Below are 26,281 nucleotides of genomic sequence, written 5' to 3'. Positions count from 1 at the left end.
CGTCATTACTGCAATCAAACATTCTCTAAACAGTCCTGTTGCACTTGAGACGAGTGCATTTCCTGTAAAAAGAAAAAAAAAATCATGCTTTGTTCAGTTAATGTTAAAGTCCCCCTCGTCCCTCCTCTTCACTCTCTTAAAAACTCTTTAGGTTTTTCCAGCTGAGCGATTCAGGCTGAGGCGGGCGCAACCGCACTAGAGGGGGAAGTCAAGTCGTGCTGGACTGGCGCGATATCCTCGCACGGTTTACAACTAAAGGAAGATCTGACCCGCATTTAATCATGCTTTAAAATGACGGAATATGCTGATTTTAAAAGTTGACCTGGGATTTCTAGTTGTCGGGTGTTTGCGAGGCATGGCTTTCCTTTTAACTTGCTTATTTCTGTCTTGGTGAGTATGGCAACTCTTTTCTCTGCATGTTCTCGGACTTTTACGCACGGCAGCCACAGACTGTGGATGGATGGGCATTTTGGAAACTCTGTATTTTCAGCTGCTTGCTTCTCTGTTGCAGTGAGCTTTCATTAGTGTATATGTACTTTAGTTACAGTGCGAACAGTGTTTGGGGGAATCAGCACAGTGAAACCAGTATCTATTTGGACAACATCACGCGTATATTGGATAGATTACTGGATGGCTATGACAACAGGCTGCGACCTGGATTTGGAGGTATGCTAATGAACGTGTCATTTTGCATTTTTACACAATATTGCCACATACTTATTGGAGCCCTATTCTTTTTTTCTAGAGGATAAAGTTTTACTCCAGCAGTTGCTGTGCCTTATTGTCAATTAGTTTCTGTGCTGCAATAGTCAAGTATCACAGCTTCTTTTCTTTTACGTTATGACAAAATTACCAGCTAACAACTGTACAACTGAGTTTTAAAATCAACTTAGAATCACATATATGCAGATTCTGGCTGCTTAACTACATGTCCAGTGGCCATTTTATTCTGTGAATCAGCTATACATTACATGCAGCTGTATCTTTTAACTTCCTTTAATACGGAGGAGATAAAATAACAAATAACTTGTCCGATTCCAAGTTTCTGTCAGTATCAAAGTAACTACTTATCCCTCTGCTGTAGGTCCAGTTACAGAGGTCAAAACAGACATCTTCGTCACCAGCTTTGGACCTGTTTCAGATGTCGAGATGGTATGTAATCCACTTTGGCTGCTGAAATACTGATGCAGGACACACAGGCAAATTCACTGGCTGGCACTTACATGCTTGTGTTTCTTTACTTGTTAACAAAGTGAATGCAATTGTATGGAAACGAGAGAAACTGTACAGTTTTCATAGCAACTCTGTGCATACAGCCTCAACTCATGGTTCTCCCAGCCTTCATTATTCCAGCATTTGGGCAGGATGTCATTAGTGCAGCTTAGGATTTTAATCTGGTTGACAATCCCCCCGCCAGAGAGGGAGAGAGCGATGTGGCTGATGTTGGGATGGGATAGGCTGGCTACTCTGCCATGGGATAGGCTGAATGATGTATGTCTGTTGTACTCTACACTGTTTGGCTTTAGGCTTTAGATACTGTTTCACAGCCTCTAGAGCCCACTTGAACCGCCATGTGATATGCTTGTGGCAGCTCTGTTGAGAGGCATGCAAACAGCTCTTTATGGAGGCAAGGTCGTCCATTTGATCTCAAAGCAGGGTGGATTTGTATTGTAGACTTTGTGCTGACTCTACAAATAAAATAAAAAAACTGTATTCATTTTTACTGTGTTCATCGTCAATCAGTAAATTCACTTAATCTTCAGACCGGGCAGTCTTTAAAAATATAATAACAGAGAAGGTACATAAAGAAAAAAGATATATTGTGCCTTGGGGCTATTTATAGATAGACTAACTTTTTTAATTTCATTGGTACTGGCGGCAGTCATGGAATGATCCAGAAAGAGAAAGAAAAAACAGAAGAAGAAAAAAAATACACCTCATCACATTGCCAATACTCTAGCCAGCAGATTCCTTCGAAACCATGGCTCACAAACCCATCTGCCATTCTCTCCGGGGGTAGTAGATAAAAACGGCAGGAGATAGTAGATGCTGGAGCAGAAGCAGCACCAGCAGTAGAACTGGTGACAGTAGTAGTAAATAAATCCTTAACCCACACTCTAACCCCCTCCCCTCCAGGAATACACCATGGACGTGTTCTTTCGTCAGACGTGGATTGACGAAAGGCTAAAATTCGAGGGCCCCATTGAGATCCTGCGGCTCAACAACCTGATGGTCAGCAAGATCTGGACACCAGACACCTTTTTCCGGAATGGCAAGAGGTCGATCTCTCACAACATGACCACCCCCAACAAGCTGTTCCGCATCATGCAGAACGGAACTATCCTCTACACCATGAGGTAACAGTGCTGGACAGTGAGATTCAAGCCTAGCCAAGACCGGAATAGAGCACAGACCTGGAAGGCAAATCAAATAAACAGGCATCCAAGAATATGCACAGACATGAAAAGAAATGAAGATTGCCATTCCAAAAAAACAAGATACGTGCCATCTGATACTGAAAACAGGCCTGGAAAGCAATTCAAACAAACATGACTCCAGCTTTGTTCCAAAAGGAGATATGTAGAATGAAAAAAAAAAATGCCCCTGGAGTCAGTGATGGCACAAAAAACAGATTTTTAAAAAAATAATTAGATTATCTAAGAGGATCGACGTTACTTTTAAAGACTACGTTCAAGGGCTTTGTTTAACCCATTCAGTTAACCATATTGTAGGAGAAAGTCAGAACTTGTGCTGCAAGTTCAGGCTGGACCTGGCAGCAGACAAGATGGTGGACATCAACCAATAAGGTCACGTGACCTCATGTGTGGATGTTTTTTTGAGTCTGAGGCATTACTGGCTCCAGTGAGATGATGTTAAGTAGTGAAATATGAGCTGTTTGAGGCCATCACCGGGATAAAAGGACTAAAGCAATACAAACCTGAATGAAAAACAAACAAGGAGATTCCCTGAATGTTGTTTAATGAAAGCCGAAGAAAGTCTTTGTCCCTTTTCTATGACTTTGTTTAGCTTTTTATGCTTGAAATTGATGGAATAATGCGGCTCGCTATGGGATATAGCTATTTAGAAATAAGCATTACAACAAATGTAGCCAGTTACGTAGAATATTATGCACAAGACTGTACTGACAATGCTTGTGTCAAACTAAAATTATTCTCTGTGGTGGAGAATACCTCGTACCTAAACTTTTGTGAGACACTTTGGCTGACGGTAAAAAAATGTTTTGCATGAGTGTTAAATCATTAAATCATTTGTGATAAATTACCCTCCTCCTCCTTTGTGCCTGAGAAGTTTCCTCAAAGTTCTGACCTACTTAGTAGCAGTGAACGCTTGTATTCACTTTCAGTCTGGTAAACAAGACTACTTTGGGTTATCGCATTAACAATAAATCAAAGTAATATATCTACACCCATCAAAAGGATCCAGAGGAAGGAGATTTAACTTAGATTTAAATAACTGCAGATTTTTTGTGAATATGAACAGGAAATATCTCAAATGAATGTGCTCTGCAGCTGTAGATTCATTAGGAAACTGGTAGTCTGATATGCATGATAAACTCCATTCTAATGAAAGAAAAGTGGAGCATTTCACAAAAACATCAAGGTTAAGAGGAAAAAAAGCAACGTCAGTTTAAATAACACTGATTCTTATAAAAAAGATGACAATAAGAGCTGGAATAAAGTTCATTTTAAAAAGGTTTTGGGGTGAATATAAAATGTATTTCGCTGATTGGATCCAGCTTAAAACGGCGGACATCACGTTGCTGCTATCAGTGTATCAAATACAAATCAAACAACAATCAAAACAACTTTCATCTCTTCTCTGTTCTGACAGATTAACTATAAATGCAGAATGCCCCATGCGTCTGATGAACTTCCCGATGGACGGCCACGCCTGCCCACTCAAGTTTGGGAGTTGTGAGTTTGTTTTTTGATAAGCCTCGCTGGTCTGACAGATGGTGTCACTCTCCAATGATCACTCTGTCACCGAGTAGCTGACTGTCTGACAAGACGTCTTCAATCATTTCAATTTGAAAATGTCAGTTACAATGCATTTGGGAACCCAAAATAAATATATGCTCCTCGTTAATTATGTTGGGTTATTTGTGCATGTGCTCATTAGTTTTTCTGGTTTTTATTTTTAGGGATGCAAACTGTAAGCTAAGTTTTAAATGTGAGAAGCTAAGACGCAGTAGAAATATTTTTCTCTTTGCTTGTTATCATTTTAAATTATTTTTTGAAACAGTAAAGTTTAACAAAGCTCTTTCTCCATCCTGTTTAGACGCCTACCCCATCAGTGAGATTGTGTACACGTGGAAGAAAGGTCCTTTATCTTCTGTCGAGGTGCCACAGGAATCATCCAGTTTGTTGCAGTACGACCTGATTGGTCAGACGGTATCGAGCGAGATGCTAAAGTCCAATACAGGTGAGCAGAGATTTGTTAAAATACGCTCAGACCTTTAATGAATCCAGTCCAGTGTGTACTTTGTGTTAAGATTAGAAGAACTGCAGGTCCACGCTTCACAGCTTTGAGGTGATGTGTGACATGTTTTAATGAGGTTTTCACAGTACAATAAATGTAGGTTTCTATTCTCAATGAAAGTATCTTTAAAGCAGACAATGAAGTTAAGTTATGCATGCAAGCAAAAAAAGTATATCTTTCATAAAACTGTATTCATCACCAACATTATTTTGCAGGAAGAGAGTAATTAACATTCTGGAAAGATGAATGAGTTTGAATAGTGTCTATGACTTTCTTTTTCGGTGTTTACTTCTCTAGGAGAATATGTCATCATGACCGTCCACTTCCATCTCCAAAGGAAAATGGGTTTCTTCTTAATTCAGACTTACATTCCTTGTATTATGACTGTCATCTTGGCCCAAGTCTCTTTCTGGATTAATAAGGAATCGGTTCCAGCTCGGACTGTGTTTGGTAAGATTACTTTCATTTTGCTTTGCTCATACGCTGCATAAAGTGCAACCTAAGTTTCTAAGCTTATTTTTTAGTGGTTTAGAATGATGGAAATAGAAGAATGCTACACATTACTTTCCTACGTTTTTGCCGTTCTGGTTTCATCTGCTAAAAATTGCGCCAAAATGGTCTTGCAGATGATTGAGGCTTTTTCTGTAATTTTGCGTGATTGCAATTTGAAGAGGGTTATAAAATGAGGAAAATTCAAATCATTTCAATTCATTGAAATCGAAAAGTCAAAAGCTGTGCCCTGGAAGCATCATCTATTATGGTGTAATGTCTTTCACTTTCTGCTGAATCCTTTAAGAGTTTCTGCAACAAGTTCTCACTAAATTTTCATCTTTCAAAACTCCACTTTAATTTCTTTAAGTATCCGAAACCCAGATGAAAATTGTCTGGATTTATTGACTCGCCACCCACTGCTTGACCCCAGTGTGAATCCAACTCTACAAAACTTCCCGCGAAGCGTACTTCTCTCCATTCGCTACGCTGATTTAAACTGCGCAGAGTGGTCTTTAAAATATAACCTCCCGCATGAGAACAAAGACAGACACAGTCATCACAGTCTGTTTTAACCTTTCTTCATTATCTCTATTCCTCCTCCACTGTGGTTGAGCTGAATTAATTGGGAATAAATGTCCTTTTTGAAATTGGTCATGCAAGGGCCGAGAGGGGGAGGATGTTTACTTGGCCCTCTTCCGAGCACTCACAGGTTCCGCTTGCTCACATTACATTACGCTACAGTTGCCACCAAGCTCTAGCCTCGGGAGCAGAGAGGGTGAGAGACACTGAACAAAGACGGAGATAGATGGAGAGGAATGACAGAGACAAAAAGACTTAGCAGAGAGAGGGGGGGAATTGTGGTGGTGGGGGGGATGCGTGAAAGTGCATAGACGTTGCTATCATTTTTAATTTAATTTCTCCCCTCGTGTTAAAATTCAACAAGCTGCAGCTGAGCAGAGTGACACTGCTGGCCCCTTGTAAATTATGGCTCTGTTGTCTGCGCTTTTCTTTGGAAGTGAGTAAGTGCTCCAACAAGCCTTTTCTTCAGAGAATAGATCCCAATCATTAGAGTTAGCGTGGAAGTTGAGGCCCCATGCAGAAGGAACATCTGCGGCAACTCATTAACCTCACTCATCCTGCTGTTTTCATTTCGCTCGGTATTGGGCATACCACAGGAAAAAAAAAAAGAAAAAAAAAAGAAGCAAATTCTCTGGGTATTTTGAAAAAAATTCTAAAAGTATTGGATCATTTCAAAAATGTGCAAAAGTCTCTTGCACATGAGCTCCTTAAGTTTCCAAAGTTACACAACAAGTTGCAGTTTTCTTGCAGACTGCATCATCTGGTCTTCCATAAATTTTCTATACTATTTGTTTTTCCCTCTACGTACACAAGCCTTCCAGGGCCTGCTGCCCCACATCATGATGCTGCCACCACCATGCTTCACAGTGAGGATGGTGTTTTCGCGATGATGTGCAGCCCTCGATGTCTGCAAAACATCTCATTGGGGCGGACAGTCAAAAAGCTAAATTTTGGTTTCATCGGGCCAAAAAAACCTTCTTCCACTTAACTTCAGGGTTTCCCACCAACTACAGTCAAGATTTAATCAGAGTTTTTTCAAGTAAGCAGGCAAAACATCATCGCCAGAGTAAGTTGTGTAGGTTTCATTAAAATTGTGGAGAAGAGAAGATGAAGAGAAATTGCTCCATAGATGTGCTCCACCCTGACAGTACATCAAGCCATAGCATGTTGTGTGCTGGATTGTCAACAACCTCTCTAAGAGCTGAAAGTCCCTTGAGCACAAGTCTTACAGACTTAATTGAGTGTGGCCTAATTTGTACCTTGCTTTTTTTTTTCCCATAAAAGCACATAAATGCCCCAAGCACTTCATTTCTATCCTGTCTTTATACTTCATCCCCCTCCCTCCTACACTCGTTTCTTTCTTTCGTTCTTTTTTCCTGCCTCTCCTCCCTCCTACCCTGACAGGCTTTCTTCCCATGTTCCTCCTCCCCTTTTGCAATCATTTAACTAGTGCTTGAGATTGAGACAGTCGGCGTTTTTTGACTGTCGGAAGAGGTTGTATTCGGGAGCTGTTAGCTTTCGCCGCTGCGGTGCTGTGTAGAAGACACTTTCTGAGACATTACTGGGTGCATTAAATCCCCCATAAGTTCCTACACTGCTAATGAAATGTGCACAACTACAGCGCACATTCAGTAAAAGCATGGACGGCAGTGTTCAATGGCCCTTTTTCCCTGCTTGCTTTAGCTTGATGAAAGTGAATTAGATATGTACTTTGTTAATGGGCCATTAAAAGAGATGTTCATTGTCAGCATCTTTATCTGACCTAATAAGGTTGGAATCTGGGCACGACAGAGAAAAATCCTTTTCCAGCGATTAAGAGGCTTTTTTTTTTTGGATGCAAAATTACAGTTTATATATATATGTAGAAACTTATTTCTAAGGGATATATTTTAAAAGTTGGGCACCAAAAGTGGCTCTAAAATGCACCTACTATGGACTATTTGTGTGGGCCAAACTTATTCCGAAGCAGATCTAAGAGAATTTCTAAATGGCTTGAAATGTATGCAGCGGTTCTGTAAGTTTGAAGCAGTGTTCTGTAGAATCTGTAGAAATGTTAAAAGTCTGGTGGTCACCTGAGAAAGATATCAAAAGCAGAGTCGCTTTAATTCTCCCCCCAATCTATTCTTACATCTACTCATGTTTCTTTCTTCCCTCTGTTTATCCTTCCATCATCTCGCTCATTACTCCCATTATGAGACAGCTATTAACAGACAAACAAACATCAGCAAACATTTCATGGCTTGTGTCTGGTCATCAGACTGGATGGCTTTCTCCAGAACGTTTACAGATATTCGGTCTGTTTTACTGGTTTGCCAGTGCGGGGGCACGGGTTAGTCTGCTTATGGACAGATTAGCATTCCCTCAAGTGACTTTTTGGCAAACCTTACTGAGCTGAAATGCCACATGGCCTGATATTCTAGTTATATGCCATGAGACAGGGCTGCAGCCATGCGTAACGGATATTCTGTCGGAAAGTCAATGGCGTACAAAGTACCAAGCACTCGCATTTTTCATTTTTCATTCATACATAAACAGCACGTTGTGTTTTTATTGTATTTGCAGTTGCTTTTTTTTTTTTTTGGATAAGAAACAAGAATATTTATTTGGACTTTCTCTCATCCCATCATAATTAAGAAGAGATTAGGCTGACTTCAATTTCTTTTTCAGTTTTTGTTGTGTGTTCAAACATTATTCAGTATTTTTGTGTAAATATTAATGCGCTTGTTTAATTTTGTTCGCCAATTCTTTGTGCGTGTGCAATAGTATTTCAGTGACAGACCATGCAAACTCAAATTTAACCCCTCCTAAAAGAGATTGTGGTTGGCAAAAACATTAAGCAAAATTTTGGACTCAGGCATCTTGTGCATTTTTTTTCAGAAAATCTAATAGTGTCTTCAGTGCACTGGTAAATAAACAAATATTTCATAAATCAATAAACATTTGGATCACTTTATGATAGAGTTAATATTTTCCAACATGCATATTTATGGTCACTACATGCTAAGACCTGACTGACTTCATGCCATCCCTGCAGCATAATAGTCGATTCATGTTGAAGATACTGTGTAAGTGTTTCAAGTGCAAAGAGATCTAAAAAGCATTTTCCAAAGAAATGCTTTAGTTTTGACTTCTTTCCTAAGTTACACAGTGGTTTAACATTGCATTTGGTTGTATATGTGTTCTGGAGTCTGGGGTTTTTGTGTGTCCAAATCAAAGCTGATTGCAGTGGTCTCCTATAATCAAGACTCGATATTGTTATTCATCAAAAAACATTTCTAGGCACTGAGTCATATGATGGTTATGTCAGAAACAAACAGCAATACAAACATAAAAACCTACATACACACATCTTCTCATCATTCTTCAGCTTATTTCACAGCTACCTTCACACTTCCTTAATTGTAAACAATCGCTGTCCATCCATGCCCTATATAAATACTTGTTGTACTGCTCATTCATCGCAGGATGGTCACGTTTTACGAGCCTGTGCTTAATAATATCATGACATACTAAAGACTGGCAACAGAAAACTGAAAGAAAAAAGACGGCAAGCAAGATTTCATTGTGCATTAGCGCTTGATTTCATTTAACAGATCAGCATTGAAGGAGTAGTTTTGTATTTAGAGAAAAACACTTTCTGCAGGGTTTTAAGATAAAATGACCAACTGCATTTTCATGTCTGTGCATTAAGTTTAAATCCTGAGCTGGGACCAGTTTGCTTAGCATTGTAAGTAGGACAAAACAGCTAACTAGACCCTGTCCAGAATGGTTTTAGAAACTGTCAAATTTCCTGTAAGACAAAAATAGGTTTCTACTACAGTAAACCAAAAGTAAAAGCAACAATAAACACACGTTCCTAACTTCTGTCTCCTCCTCGTATACAGGCATCACTACCGTCTTGACCATGACAACGCTCAGCATCAGCGCCCGCCACTCGCTCCCCAAAGTCTCCTACGCCACAGCCATGGATTGGTTCATCGCCGTTTGCTTTGCCTTCGTCTTCTCCGCCCTGATCGAGTTTGCGGCCGTCAACTACTTCTCCACCCTGCAAGCTAACCGGGAGCTTCGGAAGGCGGCGGCCATGAAGGCGGCGGCTCAAGAGGCAGCGGCAGCAGCGGCAGCTCCAGCTGCAGCCACGGGGAACGATGGAGAGGTTTCCTCGGTGAGTCTGACACACCGTCACTGTTTTACACTTGCTTTTACATTCACCACTTCTTTCTCTCTCACTTTGGCGTTTGACTTTTGGGTTGTTTTTATGCAATGTAAATTGTTTTTAAGTCAAAGAAAGTGGAAGGGCTCAGAATTAGGGATGGTCCAGCCCAGCTTTACCAAGTCAAATACTTCTGTTAATATTCTGCCATTATAGAGTGTCAGTCCTACACCAGCTAGTCTGTAACTCGCTCTCAGTGTGTGAAATCGATAAAGATCACTCCTACACGTGGCTGCACATTAGTTCTTAACTGCAAAAGGTGTTCTTAAACAGTGTACTAACATCCTTGTCAGGCCTGGATGGTGGTTCGGTGGGACTACTGGTGTTCTGTGCAGACACAGACCTTGCAAACTGCTGAGTTGATAAATGATAATCAGAGCCGTTGCAGCTCTCAGAGAAAAAGGCTTCACTCGGCCTCATTATGTGACTGCACATGTCTTCATCAAGCTCCACTGGTATGCGCTTCTGTCTTTTTTCCTCTGAATCAGAACTGAGTTGCTAAACAATATAGCTCGTAGCTGTAGTTGAAGGTTTTGTCATTGCAATGTCAGTACTCATTGTCTGCGCTGTTCTTCTTTATTGAACTTTGTCAGACATGTTAGGAAAAGCTGTTTTTGTCTATTTCATGTTTCACAACAACTTACTTGCATAAAAGGTCTCAACTAGTAAAGAAGAATAAAAAGAAAGAAAGGAAACACCACCTTCAGCAAAACACAAATGAAGGCCATGCAGAAAGTAGTGGGTCAGTAATTGCAGTAGGTTCAAACATTAGAAATTAGTTAATCCGAGCAAATGAACAAAGCAGAGCAGGTTTTTTTTGTAATTTATTTTTTTTCAATGTGGAATAGTAACATCTGGCTGATACTTAGCTGAAATGTAAGCTCAAGGACATTTATTTATTTTGGTCCAATAGCACTGTGAAACATCTTGTTGTACTTGTTGCAAAAAGCTCCTGTTTGCAGGACACAGATCCCAGCATGTGCGTGTATGACTATTTTTATTATTATTAATCCTGGTTTCAACGAATTATAACTCTGAGAAGACGGAGTGCAGAGTATTTATTTATTTATTTATTTATTTACGCATAAATCACCAAGAAGAAGGACAGTACTGCCAGTGGTATTGAAGATGGGTACTATTCTGGATGCACTGGTTCTATTTCACACTCATTGTGCTTTTTATATCCGAGTATCTGTTAGTATCTTGCTAAGCTTGTGTCTATTTTTCATCCTGTCTGTCTTCTTTGGTTTGTTTCCCTCTCTGTCTAAATCCAGTCTCAGCTCTTTGGAATCATATCAATGTCTCTCTTTTATTTTTTTTCCCTCCATTTCTGGTTACTTAATTGGCATGACCTGTCAGCACATGAAAAAAGTAATTATGATAAATACAAATGATAAGACAACTGAAATGAAAAGGAAGCATAAAAGAAAAGCGGTACACGTCTTGTGTGCATATATGCATACATCCGATCTGACTGCACAGATATAGTCATGTCAGAAACATGTCAGTTTTATACATATGTACATGTATGATATTATATTATTTTAGTATATTGTTACACAGATGTATTTTGACAGGTTACTTTTTATCAGTCTGTTTTGTCTCTTGGCAACATTAACAAACTGAGCTACTAGAATTACAACAGGAGTGTTCTTTTCATTGTTAAGCAGGGTCATAAAAGCCTTTTTTTCAATTTTATTTATTTATTTTTTAACATGGACAGAAGACATATGTGGCAGTGCTCACGTTGTAGTGGTGACAGATCTATTCCCCTGATGGGTTTGGTTCATTGTTGTTTACTCTCACTTAGACTGTTTTAAGCGTTTTTTGTTTTTTTTTTAAAAATGTGTTGATGGATGAGGGTGGTCTGTAGCTTTAAGGTAGGCTGTTTGTTCCGGTCATTATGGTAAAGGACATGACCTGCTCTTTCAGTGGGTCTATATCCACATAGCAGTTGCTGCTCAGGACAGTGTTTTATGAAATTGTATTCCAACCCTGTCTCCGCAAAATTACATTTCTATACAAGGAAACTGCAAACTCAATTCGGTTTTGGTGGAAACGTCTTTTCTGCCAGATTACTTTTGCTCCTGGCGTATCACGTTTCACATCAACATATCTTTGCCATTAATTATATTGCTTTACTGTCGCTCCTTTTCAGCCAACCAATCGTATCTCAGACAGGTTGGGACTCATCACGCTGGTAATCTAGAAAACGGAGAAAAAAGCTTCAAACATATTGTAAAAAGGTCAAACCATGATATACCCAAGTAATTTTGTTGCCAAAACTTAATAAAGCTTCTAGTATGTACTTAGTGTTGTTAACGTGTTAACCAAAGCATCACGTTTTCCTCAAACTAACCATGTTGGTGCCTAAGCCTTGCCAAAAATGAACGCCGGTCTCCTGGGGGAAAATCCTTTGCCAACTTATTCCTCCCTCCTACCTCCTACCTCCTTACGTGGACTTAGTAGCTCTTTATAGCCTTTCCTACAACATCATATGTGAGAAAATATATTTGTTCCAAAACTAAATTACATTTCTTTCAAAATGTAAATGAGAATGCAGTTTAGGTGTATTGGGATGTAATTTTGTGGAGATAAGGTTGTGTGTTCTGTTGGGTTGCATGGCTGCCTGGTTCAGATGGCTTACTTTTTTATTTTATTTTATTTTTTTAATATTGCTCAACGCTGAGACAGTACTTCATTAGAAACACCAGCAGACCTGACTATTCATATCAATCAGGTAATCATGTCAGGGCAGGAATTACAGTTACTGTTCACATTAAACATCAAAGTGGGAAAAAAAAATTGATCTCTGTGACTTTGACTGTGACGTGATTGTTTTAGTATCTCTGACATGACAGATCTCCTGGGATTTTCCTCCTCAACAGTCTCTAGAGTTTACAGATCAGTGGTACTTCTGAAATGCCTTGTAACGGTCATAGTCAGAGGAGAATGGCCAGACTGGTCCTAACTGACAGAACAACTACAGTAGCTCCCGTAACCACTCTTTACAGCTCCGATGAGCCGAAAAGCATCGCAGAATGTCAAACACGTCAACAGCACCACATCAGTTTCCACTCCTGTCAGCCAAGAACAAAAATCTGAGGCTGCCGTGGACACCATCTCACCAAACATGGTCAGCTAAAGATTGGAAAAATATAGCCTTTTGTGACGAAACTCCGTGTCTGCTGAGGAACACTGCAGATGGTGGGGTCAGAATCTGCCATCAGCAGCATGAATCCATGGACCCAAACTGCTTTGTGAGAACAGTCCAGGCTGGTGGTGGCGTAACGGTGCAGAGAATGTTTTCTTGGCACACTTCGGGCCTCGTAATACCAATTGGAGATGGTTTACCCATTGGTATTTACCCATCTTGCAATGGCTACGTCCGAAGTGATGATGCACCATGTCACAGAGCAAAACTTTGCTCATGTTTACTGAATGTGACAATGAGTTCATTGTATTATAGTGGTCCCTGCTGTCACCGGATCTTGGTATCTCCTAAGATTGGCAGCTTGAATGTGCAGCTGACAAATCTGCAGAAATTATGCGATGCAGTCATGTCAACAAGGACCAGAATCTCAAAGAAACGTCTTGTTGAATCCACAGAGAATTGAGGCTCCATGGAAATCAAAGGAATGCCCTGCCCAGTATTAGCATGCTACTCATGATAGAGTGCTCAGTGAGTGTATGTCTTTTTAAAGCTGTTTCCGCAATATTTATTTCTTTTCCCCTACTCATGTGCAGTCCTTTGTGCAGCACGTGCAATGCAAATAACTCACAGTATATATCATTTCTCTTTCAACTCTGCCTCATCTCTGAAAAAATCTGACTTTTTCAACTCATCTACCCGTCCATCCCTCCATCCTTTCTTACCAGTCAAGCACACACGCAAAAATGCACCAACTTATCTGTTTTTCTGCTTTTTCTGTAGCCCCCCTGCTCTCCTCCTAATATGAACCCTCTCTTTACACTCCCTCTCTTGTGCACACACACTCACATACATCTCTTGACCATCTCTCTTTTTGCCTGTCTCCCACTCTTTTTGTTTGAGTGTGCTGTCCACACTGAAACACTGCAATGTCCACTTTATTCACGGTTGTCCTCACAGAACACACATCCACGTATAATCTGCAACACACACAGACACATACTATACATGCATGCATGTAATCTGCAGCAAACTACGCCCTCCTCATCCATACAATTCCCTCATCGCTCCATACAGTGTCTTATCCATCCATTTATCTCCAGCATATCATCCATCCATCCATCCATCCATCCATCCCTCCCTCTCTCCCAGTCCTCTGTTCGTCCCTATAACTGTGTGATAACCACCGAGAGTGACACGAGGAGACAGCCAGTGGCTCTGTGAACGATGTTGCTGCAGATTATGTAAGAGCCATAGATTAAGGGAATATCCAGCAGATCACTGCAGGCTCACAAGAAGGAGGGCAGCCACCACAATGAAGCAGAGTGGGGGCTGAGAAAGCTGGCCCAGTCCATTTTTATGGAGTAAGATTTGAGAGATGGATGTGAGGGGCCAGTGTGGTTTGTTTTTGTGTTGCGTGTGTGCGCTACAGAGAGTTAGACCGAGAGAAAGCGGGAGTGGGAGGGATGCATCATGGAAAATGACTGCTTTCACCAAATATGTAGGAGGGAAGACTCTTCATTACACAGAGAAAAAGGAAAAAAAAAAACAAAAAAAACAATGGTGTATCACTGGGAATAGAAATAGCCATCCACCAGTCACGATTTAAATGACTATGACCTGTTATGACTGTCAAGTAAAGCCTTAACAGGAATGGAAACCTCACAACAACATAAGGTAAATGGTCCATTTAATGAATCAAATATACAACTGTAAACATAAAGGACAATAGGGGTGTTTGTCGGTGTGAATAAAGGGTGCTGCATGCATTTTCAGTGGTGTGTATGAGTAGGTGGTGCAGTATGTGGTGCAGAGAATGAACAGATAAGAAGGCATTTGTACAAAATTTGTACAAAAAAAAAAGGAGAAGAGAGAAAGGGAAAGAAGTGAACTTTATTTATAGGCTCAGCCACAGGTGGCTGCAATCACAGGATTGGTGAGGACTGCTTGGGTAAAGAGACACTGCGATGAAATCAGGACAGCCTTCAGGACAGTTTTTGATTGTCTTAATTGTTTTGGTGTTCTGACGTCCTGATAATTGGACTGGGTGAATGTTTTCATGGTCTGAAAACAGTCCTGACAGCAAAAGGGTTGTCATGTATTGCACTGAAAGTTACCCTGTGGAGTTTGTGCGTTTACATGCAGCGTTTCTCAGCATCATTTATTGTGTTTATGCAGATAAACTGACAGATGTGTTGAATGTTTATATTGAACATATTTGCATCAGCTGGCAGTCTTGTAAATCCCTGCCAATGCACTCACATATTTGGCACATTATAACTACCTAAAGTAGATCAGCGAAATAACATGAAATGGGATCATAAAGACCCTCTTTCATCAAAGACATTAGTAAATCGCAGCTTCATTTAAATTACATTTGGTGTTTTTAGCATATATTATAGCTTGTGTGCTCAACACATTCTGCGGTCTATAGAGAAGTCAGGTTAAATTAGCTTTATTCATACAGCTAAATATTACAAAGCCCCTCTCCCTGCATGCACATAGCACTACTTGTTCAGCCTTCTGTACCTGTTCTCCAGCGGCAGTTTGCACCTCAAAAGCTTTTTTAAAGTCATCTAACAGATAGCTCTTCTCTGTTTGTAATGACAAAGTCTGTGCCTTGGATCAAAACCAACATTTAAATCCCACATTTGGTCTTAAACATCACCTTCATTCAGGGCAACCATGTCATCACTCAACGAAGACATCTGTGATCTATTGTTCTCCTCTAAGGCTCCTGTGAGGATCACTATGTTACTGAATCACTTCCTGTTTAAACAGGGCTATGCTCTTACTGGTGTTTTTAATGCTTTATCGCTTGTCTTTATGATTCTCTCTGGAGCCAGCAAGCTAGTGGCAAATAGTTCAAGTTGGAGGGTAAACTTGTGTAACTACTGTAAGACGTCTTGAAAGTCATGAAAGTCTTTTGAGGTGCAGTTTTTGTGACAACCTACAATTTTGTAACATTTTACCTCAACGTAACATTTGAATAATGTAAAATTTCATCACATTTGTCGCTGATGATCAGATCTTTTTACCTGTCAGCTTTATCTTTCAATGCTTTAGCTTATTCAGCTTGCACTGAGTGGTTGTAAGCTGACATATTCAGTATACTCACTGCCTTGTTTCAAATATAATAATATACTAAGGGCATTTGCATACGTCATCTCGATCTCCTTCTAATAATCAGCCACTAGCATACACCCACTCAACGCCCACAGAGATGAACCTCCATGTACTTACTGCCATGACATATTGGCAATGCACAGCTAGTGTAACCTTTTTCCATATACACACCTACACGTACACTGTCAAAGATACACATTCATGCATCGCTCCTGCCCACCCCCACACACAGTTACCCACACCCAAACAACATCCGTGCACCCATCAGTCAGTGCCCATCCTCCCTGTGTCAAAGTGGGTCTGTTGAAATCTAGAGCAGTGGATAAAGGGAAGAGAAGCTGATCCCTCTGGGATTTGACCAGGAAGAAGCCAAGCAAGCCTGTTGTCATCATCAAAAATAAGCTTGTCATTCGGATCAGCTGCACATATATACAGGAAGCCGTATAAAGGCGATGCATGCGATTTGTACTCAGGGCATGATCTCACCTAAAAGGGAGCCATTATGATGATAGGTAGCTGACATTTAAAGCTGCAGCCTGGTGTTGTGAAGCACACAGTACTTCACTCACAGATAGCAGCACACATTGTTATTCACCGATGAGTGAACTTAACATCGAATGAGAAGTGGTTAGATCACCTGGACCCACTACATCTCACAGCCTTTCCCCAGTCTCATCCTGCTATAGAGTTTTACAAATCTTGATAAAATCTTTTTCTCTTAATCCCTTCTTTTGCCCCCAAAAAACCTTTACCAGTCCTCATTATGTTAACCCTCATCTCTGTAAAAAAAGACGCATTTTCAATACATGAATAGTATAAACATCTAGTGGCCCAGAAATCTAACATATTATTTACATTTCCAAGCATGACTGTACATCACAGGAGAGCTGTCATGGAAAGAGCTGTCTTGGATATTTTTGTGACATTTTGTGATACTTAAGGTCCACTTTCATTTTTTTTTTTTTTTGACACTGGCCACCATGCATTTTTGCAAGGGTTCCCCCGAGCCGGAGGATTCTAACAGTTTAATAGTTTCTCAACCTGTGGAGGACGATGTAATCCTGTAGCCTTACAAATCCAGCCTAAATCTCCTAAGTTCAGTTTTTGTTCCAAGACTGTCAGGAAAAAAAAAACCCAAAACATCCAGATTGAACTGAGTAAGCCCTTCAACTTGAATCAGGACTGTTTGGTGAACTACGAGGAGTAGTTTGTTTCTTAAAACATGCACACAACTCTTCAATCACTATGCTGTAATGAACCATATTCTGAAAAGTGTGGTTTATTTTACAATCATGAACTTGTTTTTGTGGATAATTCAGGATCAGAGCCAGATGCAAATGTACCTGCCTCAAATTCTGCTTCATAATAGAAAATTATTACTATAAGGTTGCTAATAATGTAACGGGTAAAGAGGTGTCCCTTGATAATAATCTTGCAATCGTGAAGTTTACACAAGACACATATTTGATAACTATGTTTCTCATTAATTGTTCATTATGCTGACTTCAATAATAATTCAGTGGAGACACTTTTCAAAACAACAAAATTACCTGCAGCCATGAAGAAGTGACTGTTCTATTTTTGTGCTTTATTTATTGATACAAGATTTTTTACACTTTCCTCTTCAGTTTAAAAAAAGAGAAAAGGATTGCGCTCTCTTTCAGTCTCCCTCTCTCAGAATCTACCTACAGGCAACACGGTGTTCCTTGACCCATTTCCCAGACGTACGCTCCCTTTCCTCTCCGTACACATACTGTATCTGATTTACAACTATTGGAGCAGGGAGCATGTGTTGAGATCACACGAGTTTGCTGAAAGTTGATGAGGCATAGGATAACCATGTGTCAATATACTGAGCCTCTTTTGTTTAATATGTTTTGTTTGCTTCCCACAACTGCATCAATCTTGATGGAATGGGTTGATTGAAATCACATCCAATCAAAAACAAAACATCATTGATTTCCTTTGTTGGGCGTAATTACCGTGGTGCTCATTGGTATTCTAGACATAGCTCTAAAGACACACACACACTTCCCCACATGCACTAATCAACTCACAGCTGTTTATGGCACTAATATTGGGATGACTTTTCTTGCTTTTTTTTTTCTTTTAATTTGCTGGATTTTCTTTTTGGCTTTTTAATTAAGTGTGTATAAGGTACCACCATTATAGCATGTTGTTCTTTTACATGCATAATCAGTTTCTTCTACAGTATTCAGAGCCTTAATACACAGGATTTTATGACTCTCTAGGCGCAATACAACACTACCACTTCCATTATTAATATCCTCATATTATAGCACGCAGTATTCTCTTTAATGTGAATTTCCCTTTCTTTTTGCCTCTCCAAGGTGGATGCCAGTAGCGTTCTGAAGAAGAGGATGAACTCTGCCCCGCTGTTTGACCGCCCTGCCAAAACATTTCCCAACCCACCCGTCAATGCCCAAGCGTTCCTGCAGCAAGGCTCCGCTGTACCAGCCAACAACGTTCTGACTGGCACCAGCATCATTGACAAGTACTCGCGCATCCTCTTCCCCCTTTCGTTTGGCGCCTTCAACCTGGTCTACTGGATCGTCTATCTCACCAAGGACACCATGGAGATGTCCAGGTGAACAGATGGCATGGTTGTTACACATAAATCCAGCGTTTTGTTTTAATTGCACTCGGTGAGCTGTGTGGTTTTTATTGCATAAGACTGAGAGTGACGGTGTGACTATTTTGGTGTCATTACCGTCTTAGTGAATCGAATTTGTTTGTTTAATTATTGGCTAAAATTTGCACAACCTTAACCACTGGCGCAGATTCTGTACTTAATTCTGTAAATAGGTTGGCTATGACTACATATGCAAGATGGCGAGTATATTACTTACCTATTGTTCCAATGCTAGAATTTCAGCCAGAATATGATTATGCCCAAGGGACACCACTCAAAACCTGGTTGTGAGGGTTGATTTTAGGCTCTGCTATTCTCTCCTGGCCTCCTCTCTAACTGTTTGGATATAGGTGAGGCTTAGTTACTTGCAAACACAGCAGACAGAGTATGACTTTGTAACAGAGATGGTTTTATTTTAAGATAAGTGCAACAAAATCAACCAGTAAGGGACACAGTATGTGCAAATAAAAATGCAGTGTCTTATCTGACTTCATCCACAGATGGTATGTTTTACACGTAGAATGAATCTTCATGTATGAATGTGTGTGTACCTGTGCTATGTATGTGGACATACATTCGTTTGTACTGTCAAACTGTGGAGTTGGCCTCCATATTGGGGACAAGAAGCAGGTCCCAGTAATGCAAATCATTCAATTTTACTTCGAAGATTTCATTTAGATGAAAGTAATGTGTTTAGTTTGAGCGTAGGATGAGATTTAGTGATAAGAAAGTCATAGTAATGGTTAGGGTTTGAGTACGTTTCTGTGAAATTCATGTAAGTCAATATAATATCCTCTGAAGTGATGAAAATACCACTGTGAGTGTGTGTGAATGTGCGAGACAGAGATATATGTTTTTATTTTAATTCTTTCTTTTTTTTTTTGTATGTGTTTGCCAGCCTGAGAGTCCATGTATTATTCATCAGCCAAACAAAGATCTCACACTCTCGGCTCTAATTATTTCCCATATAGCTTTTCCAAACGTGTAGAAGAGTGGTCACAGGCTTGACACGGTAGTTTCACAATAGGAGACCACCAGGCAACAGTGGCAGGCTCTGCTGTTTGTCATTCGTTTGCAATGTGCCTGGCACTGTGTGCAAGCGCTAAGTGGCTGCAGCACTCGTCCTCTTTATGTGTCTGTGTTTTTCATACACAGTGAACTATGGCCCAAACAATGGCATGAAAATGACACTATCTTCTGTGTATTCGAGTATAACAAGTATAAAGTGTCTCCTCTGGGTCATTTACTGGACACACATTACAGGAGTTATCAGTAATTCTTGTTGTCTGGAGGTAACATCAACCATTTCTTAAGTAATATGAATACTTAAAAAAACCAAAAAAAACATCCAATTTCATTTTGTTAATGCAAATCTAAGTCAGCTACACCTGTTACTTTAATGTGTCAGACACATATAAGAATAGCATTTCATACTGTGTGCTAATTAGGCTCCCACACAAAATGCTGGTGCTTCTGTATTCTCAGCCAGCAAAATGTAATCTCAAATGAATCTTCCTTTTTTTTCTTAAATAGTATGACTTTTAGATACTGGATTTAGATGAAATAAAAAGCTACCAAACCTGAACGCTTCTGCCCAGTATGCTGCTGAATCATTGTGGTACATAACATGTGATCTGGCTGATGGTTTGAATCAAAACATCGTATTATACACAGTATGTGACTTGAAGCAGCAAACCAAATAGCTACTGTGGTTGCCAAGATGAATTGTGAAGGCTCAGAGGCACATTAATGTCAATTCAGAATTGCTTTTATGTTTTCTTGCGAGTGCTGTCTTTCAAGTGCACATGATAAACTGAGGTATATACATAACTCACAGCCGTCACTTACACGCACAGCAGTCTTCATGGCATTATTACTGTCAAAGCAGTATGTCTGTTAACAGATGAAATAGTGCTGCAGTGTTTCGATGACATCAAAAGATGTATGTTGCTCTCTTACATCACCTCTACAGATCCTGTAGGGTTCGGCACTTTGACAGAATGCTGAGGGTTAGGCTGGTTAAAGGAGAAGGCTCATTTCATGATGTGACTGCATGCAAGTTTGTGTGTTTGATTTTTCCCAGCCATATGCTCCAAACAGATGCGTATGCCTGGTTGTGCACTTATGTGCACACTATCGATGTGCATCACCACTCCTGACTCTGGGGCTTTTCAACTGTGTGGGTTCATCTCCTTTCATTCCCTGCCTTGCTCTTTCTCTAAAAAGGGAAAAGCCCCAAGGCATGAGCCGAGACAAGTCAGATGACATGACAGTGTTGGCAGGCATCGGGATAGCTCCGTGTGACTAACCCTCTTAGTGACACTCTCTTAACTGTTTCTATTAATTGATAGGGACTGTAAGCTTGAAAGCAGATCTTGACAAACTGCTTGTAGGAAAGCAGCAGAGGCCTTTTGTGGCCTTTTGGCTCTGGGAATCAACAGCGATTAAAAATAAAGAAATATGATGTAATATAGTACACGTGTGCTTCTGTAGGAGTTCATGGACATGTGTATATGTCCAAAACACAGTTTCCTCACACTGAGTGCACTTAAGTGTGACTGAGCAAGTGCATTGAGTGGGGGCAGTGATGAAAGGAAAGACGAGGTGATACAACACACCGTGCCCCGGGGCTGATAGCTGAAAATCCCAGTGGTGTTAGAAGCAACCAGTGCAAAGAACAAGAAAAACCACGGGTTGTCACTCTGATCGATTGTGGTTAAATCCCAGTAACTGTGAGAGTCAAGTTGTCGAACGCAGACTATAACAGTCACCAAACATACTTGTTGGTGGTGTTCTGTGTTCAGTTTAGCTCGCATAATGGTTCCTACCAAAAAGATGAATAATACTTCTCAGTATAGAGTATGTCATGTTTAAACTCACATACTTGGGGGGAGCTGAAACTACTTGGGTGCCTGGCATTTAGCTGATGAGATCACTTTTACATATAGCAGTACCTGGACTATGACGGATGAAATCTCTGCAACAAATAAGTCCACAAGTACAGGGGAAAACTCAGATTAAGTCTATTGCCTTGTAGGCACACTGATGATTTCCATAGTAAATACAGCATTGGGTATATATTGGTTATACATCAGGTACCAAACCCAATATTTTTCTTGTATTTGTTGCCAAATATGCCCTTCTGTAATCAACCTGAGGCAGCATCATCCTGCCAGCTGCCCTAAGTTAAAAGGTTAACAAAGATGTTAACCTTTACAAAGAAAATTACGCTTAAACTAGCCAGCAAACCTCCTGTCACTTATAAATTGAGATAAAGAAAGACGTTACAGCACTGTCAACACATAATTTTCCACCATACAGACTGTGCAGTTGTAGAGTTGATCTGATCCTTAATCAATGGAACCAATGAATCACCTGCATGAATGAGTGGACAGACATCTGCGCCTCAAGTGTATTATCAGAGCCCTGTTGACTGGAGTTGGGCTTGACCTAATTTGCATTCAGCAAGAGAAAACTAAGCTATATTGGAATCAAATTTAAAATTGACTCCAAAGAGATGCGCATATGTGATTATTTGTTAAAGAATTTTGCGATTACATCAAGGGAGTCTGAACAGACTCACTGCACACGCCAGCTTTGGTGAAAATAAAGGCAAATTCTGCTTTGCACTACGGATCGCACTGTACAACACTTCACACTTTCATAGTTAACACTTTACATTTCTTTGCTATTTCAATGCAGTACCACCCACACTAGCGACCCCTTGATTCTGAGTTAGATCCACCTTAATCCAAATACTGCATCCATTAAATGAGAGCGGGCAGTTCTTTTCACTCCAGAGAAATAAATACACAGCTCCAGTTGCCCTAACTGAAAGCAGATAGCAGCGTATCCAACGGACCCTTTTTCTCTCTTTGTATCTTTGCTTTTATTATTGAAGGCCCTCCTGCAAAGATGAGCTGAACCAGAAGAAAAGATTTTCTGTTTGTGTGAGTGTGTGTGCAGGTGGATTACTGTGTGTGTGTGTGTGAGTGTGTGTGTCTACTTCTGTGAGGATACAGGCGTACAAGTGTATAAATGTGCCATGGCAGCAACGCCTACCGACTGCAGGCTATTTTAATGAATAGCACCATTCAGGGCGAGACATGAAGGAAACAAATTTGCTGAAAACACTTCCTCCCATGAAGGGCCCCAGCTGGTTGGCTGACTGGTTGCTGCCTGGCTGGCAGGCTGACTGGTGTATGTGTGTCAGAGTGGGTACAGCAGGCGATAAGCCTTGCTCCTCTTTATTGGCCATCAGAGTGCCAGGCTTGAAAAACAACTTCCCCATTGTTGCTCATAAATCAAAACCACTAAATGCTGTTTCCAACTCAATTCCTATTTTCGACTGCGGGGCCGTAGCCATAACTTTGGTGTAATGATCATTCAATTACAGGCCACTCAGACAGCGAGCGAAGAAGACCGATATAAACAGTGATCCCCTATCTATCATATTTCTCTCGTGGGTCTTGTGGGAATTGTTACATCTGCCTTTGTTACCGAGTTTGTGTGTGTGCTTGCATGGATGCATTTCTCACACATCTACCTGTGTTTACACTTGAAGTCTGCGTGCACGCTCATGCAGACAAATGCGAACATTTACAAATCCTTCGAAGACAAACTGCTCTCCGTCCCCAGATTATCTCCTCACAAAGACATGCTCTTGCTCCCTGCACTCAATTGCTTGCTCTGTTTCGCACTTTATCTCAGTGTCACTCTTTCAAACGCACTCTCTCCCTCTCTCAGCTGCCTCCTCCCCGTCTCTACACTCCCCACAACCCTTCACCTCTCTCTCAACCCCAGTGTACTGCCTCTACTCTGCCCCCTATTTGATTAAACGGGACAGCTCAACAGGCTAAGCAGAGTGGTGTCGCTCTATCTCATCTATTCAGTATTAATTGTCCAGCTTTTCCAAAACAAAGACGAATCTTGTCTCTGTAGAACCGTACCGATGTCCGACCTCGCCTATCAGTCCTCTTTAGGGACTGTTCAGATGCATGTCGGCCATTTGGTTACTTAAGCAAATACAGTTAATGCAGCACAGCAGTCTTGTTTAGAGAGAAATGGGACTATTACCAAAAGGTCACAAGATCAATTTCTTCAAGTGCCAATATGAGTTTGTCTGTGGGTTCATGACCTGTTAGTGCACTCAAGACTAATGAGTCTTTTTAAATCTAATTGGATAAAATTATGTCTTGCGAGTTGAACAATTTCTTGAATAAAAGCATGAATTCAGCAGTAAAGGTTTTAAAGGTGTAGAATAACAAACAGACAATCCTGCATTACACAAATGCAGCAGAAATGTTATGTTTTGTTATAATGCTATAGACAATGTTTTTAAAAAATTAGTACACACAGTAATAAATAAAACTACATATGCTGATATCATATACATGTCAGAGCACCTTATATTGCACCATTGCTCATGAATCACAGCAACAGACTCATGATGTCTCAATTACTTTGGTTTGTTCTTACCCAGATCAATTTCATATGAGTGTTCGCTTCTCAACTACTGAAAAAAATAGTTACAAGGTGTATGATATCGATTGGAATTTTTTGCCTGCACTTCAACTGAGACTGAACTTTTACCCTCACATATTTTGTTTGTGTGCACTGGCTGTTTTTATCCGTAGGCAACTATGAAACACAGTATACTTGTATATTTTCTCACTGCAGTCACATTGACGTAGACACATCTATATATGCATTTTCATCAAAGCTGTTTTAAATTGTATATTTAAGCCTCATCCTACCAACGTATTTAACATTCAAGGACTATGGACTGGGGTCCCCAGATGTATAAACTACTATACGAAAAAAACATTACAGCAAAATATTAACTAATTTCTTCTAAAACCTTACTAGTTGTATAATCAATGTCATCTCGAAAAGCTTTTAGGAAAGTTACCGTTAATTTGCATCTGTGTAAAATGAGAAGATATACTTATATTGAATACAAATTGCAGTTTTTATCCCAAGCACAAGCTAATTTACCATCCTTTGATGTTAGTACATTCTATGTAATTATAGCATATTCTAATTGTTACATTTTTGCCAATTTCAAATGTTTTGTGTTATATTTTTATCTCTTAAAGTTCAGGCAACACTAAATCTGTCTAGTCTTGATCTGCTTGTCATTGTTGCCAACAAAAAACAACAACAAAAAAACAGATGTAATCCAAGAAGATAACACAGAGATCTATTCACTTCAGGACAGAGACAGAAAACAATGATAAGAAGCTTCTAGGAACAATGTGAATCATAAAAGCATGAACAATTGGAATGATAGAATAAAGCAACAGTGAGATATAGCACAAAATATACCTCTGAGGTCTGCAGGTTCCCCAGTCAGTAGGATAAGGTTCAAATCTTAATTTGTACCAATGGTATTTATGTAGTGTAACAATATTGCAAGGTTTTGGCACTAAAGGCTGCATAAAAGTAAACGTGTGGCCAGGCTGCCTGCTGTTTAGCTATTATGTCATGTCACCATCCTATAGTCAAAAACATGCATGCGTATATACATGTGCTAAAAGCTTCATTTTACCCACAGTGCAAGTCTGCACACGTGAACCATGAGTTTCAAGCACACATTTGCATTTTGTAGCTATTTAAGGATTTGTTTTAATTTACATATCTAATGAAAGTACCTGAATTTTAACTGCATATTTGCTGTTTATTGTACATGGACACAGCATGTGTTGTACCCCAAAATTCCTCCTCACCTCTCTGCCAACCAAAACTACCTTCTTTTTTTTTTTTGCCACCAGCCATGTAAGTTCTCTGGCTGAAAATGGCTCACAGTGCTGTCAAAAGTGTCTCCAGCTTTAACACATCAGGCAGAGGAGGTGGAGGTGTGAACTACCTGGCTCAGGTTCCCAGATGAGTTTCACAAGGTCTTTGTGAACAACATTGGCAGCGAGGGACTGAATAAATTCAGATTTTAAATTCAGCCTGGAATGGATGCCAGGCTTCACAGCGAGACTGAACCAGAGCAAGCAGTTACATCATACCAGTGTGCATTTGTTTTTGTGTGAAGGCAGATGTGGTCGGATGTGAAATGGAGGAGTAGGTGTCCATGTGTAGGTGTCTGTATGCATATATCAATATGTTTGAATATGATAAAACGTAAAATCCATCCATCTCGTTAGCACACACATGTAGTGCCATTTTTGTACTAATTTTACCTTTCTTTCTCTTCTTTTTGTCTTGCAGGGATACCGTCTAAGCCCGGAGTTTGTCTTCCTGGAACTGACACACACTTTCAAACACACTTGCACACATACACACACACAGACATTCATATACATATCTATGTCTAGATAGACATACACATATGCACATGAGATACATGACAGACACTTGCCAAGCATTCTTTTATGCCGCCTCAGTGCATTGTATTTCTTTTTGAGTAGTCTCACGGAAAGTGTGTGTTTTGAGAGCAGATGTACCAGCAGCTCCTGTTGCCAACTTGACCAGGGAGCTCAAAGCCATGTGGTCCCCAGGCTTTGGAACTATTTCAAACAGGTACTACATCCCTCTGCCACTGTAATTTATTTATTTATTT

General features: G+C 40.2%; 1 protein-coding gene across 1 annotated transcript; it reads left to right on the top strand.

Annotated features, from left to right (window-relative positions):
- The first annotated feature begins 355 nt into the window (after positions 1 to 355).
- On the top strand, positions 356 to 25,987 carry gabra6b (gamma-aminobutyric acid type A receptor subunit alpha6b). The gene is made up of 10 exons (XM_008298314.1): positions 356 to 390; positions 548 to 666; positions 1,085 to 1,152; positions 2,137 to 2,357; positions 3,853 to 3,935; positions 4,300 to 4,443; positions 4,798 to 4,950; positions 9,456 to 9,733; positions 18,410 to 18,666; positions 25,930 to 25,987. Exons 1-10 carry the CDS (start codon positions 356 to 358, stop codon positions 25,940 to 25,942), a joined length of 1,371 nt encoding a protein of 456 aa, XP_008296536.1. The 3' UTR covers positions 25,943 to 25,987.
- The last annotated feature ends 294 nt before the right edge of the window (positions 25,988 to 26,281 follow it).

This window comes from Stegastes partitus, unplaced genomic scaffold, assembly GCF_000690725.1.
Source record: "Stegastes partitus isolate 25-593 unplaced genomic scaffold, Stegastes_partitus-1.0.2 Scaffold28, whole genome shotgun sequence".
Lineage (NCBI taxonomy): Eukaryota > Metazoa > Chordata > Actinopteri > Pomacentridae > Stegastes > Stegastes partitus.
The sequence above is the reverse complement of the archived record's forward strand: the minus strand, read 5'-3'. Positions and strand labels throughout refer to the sequence as shown.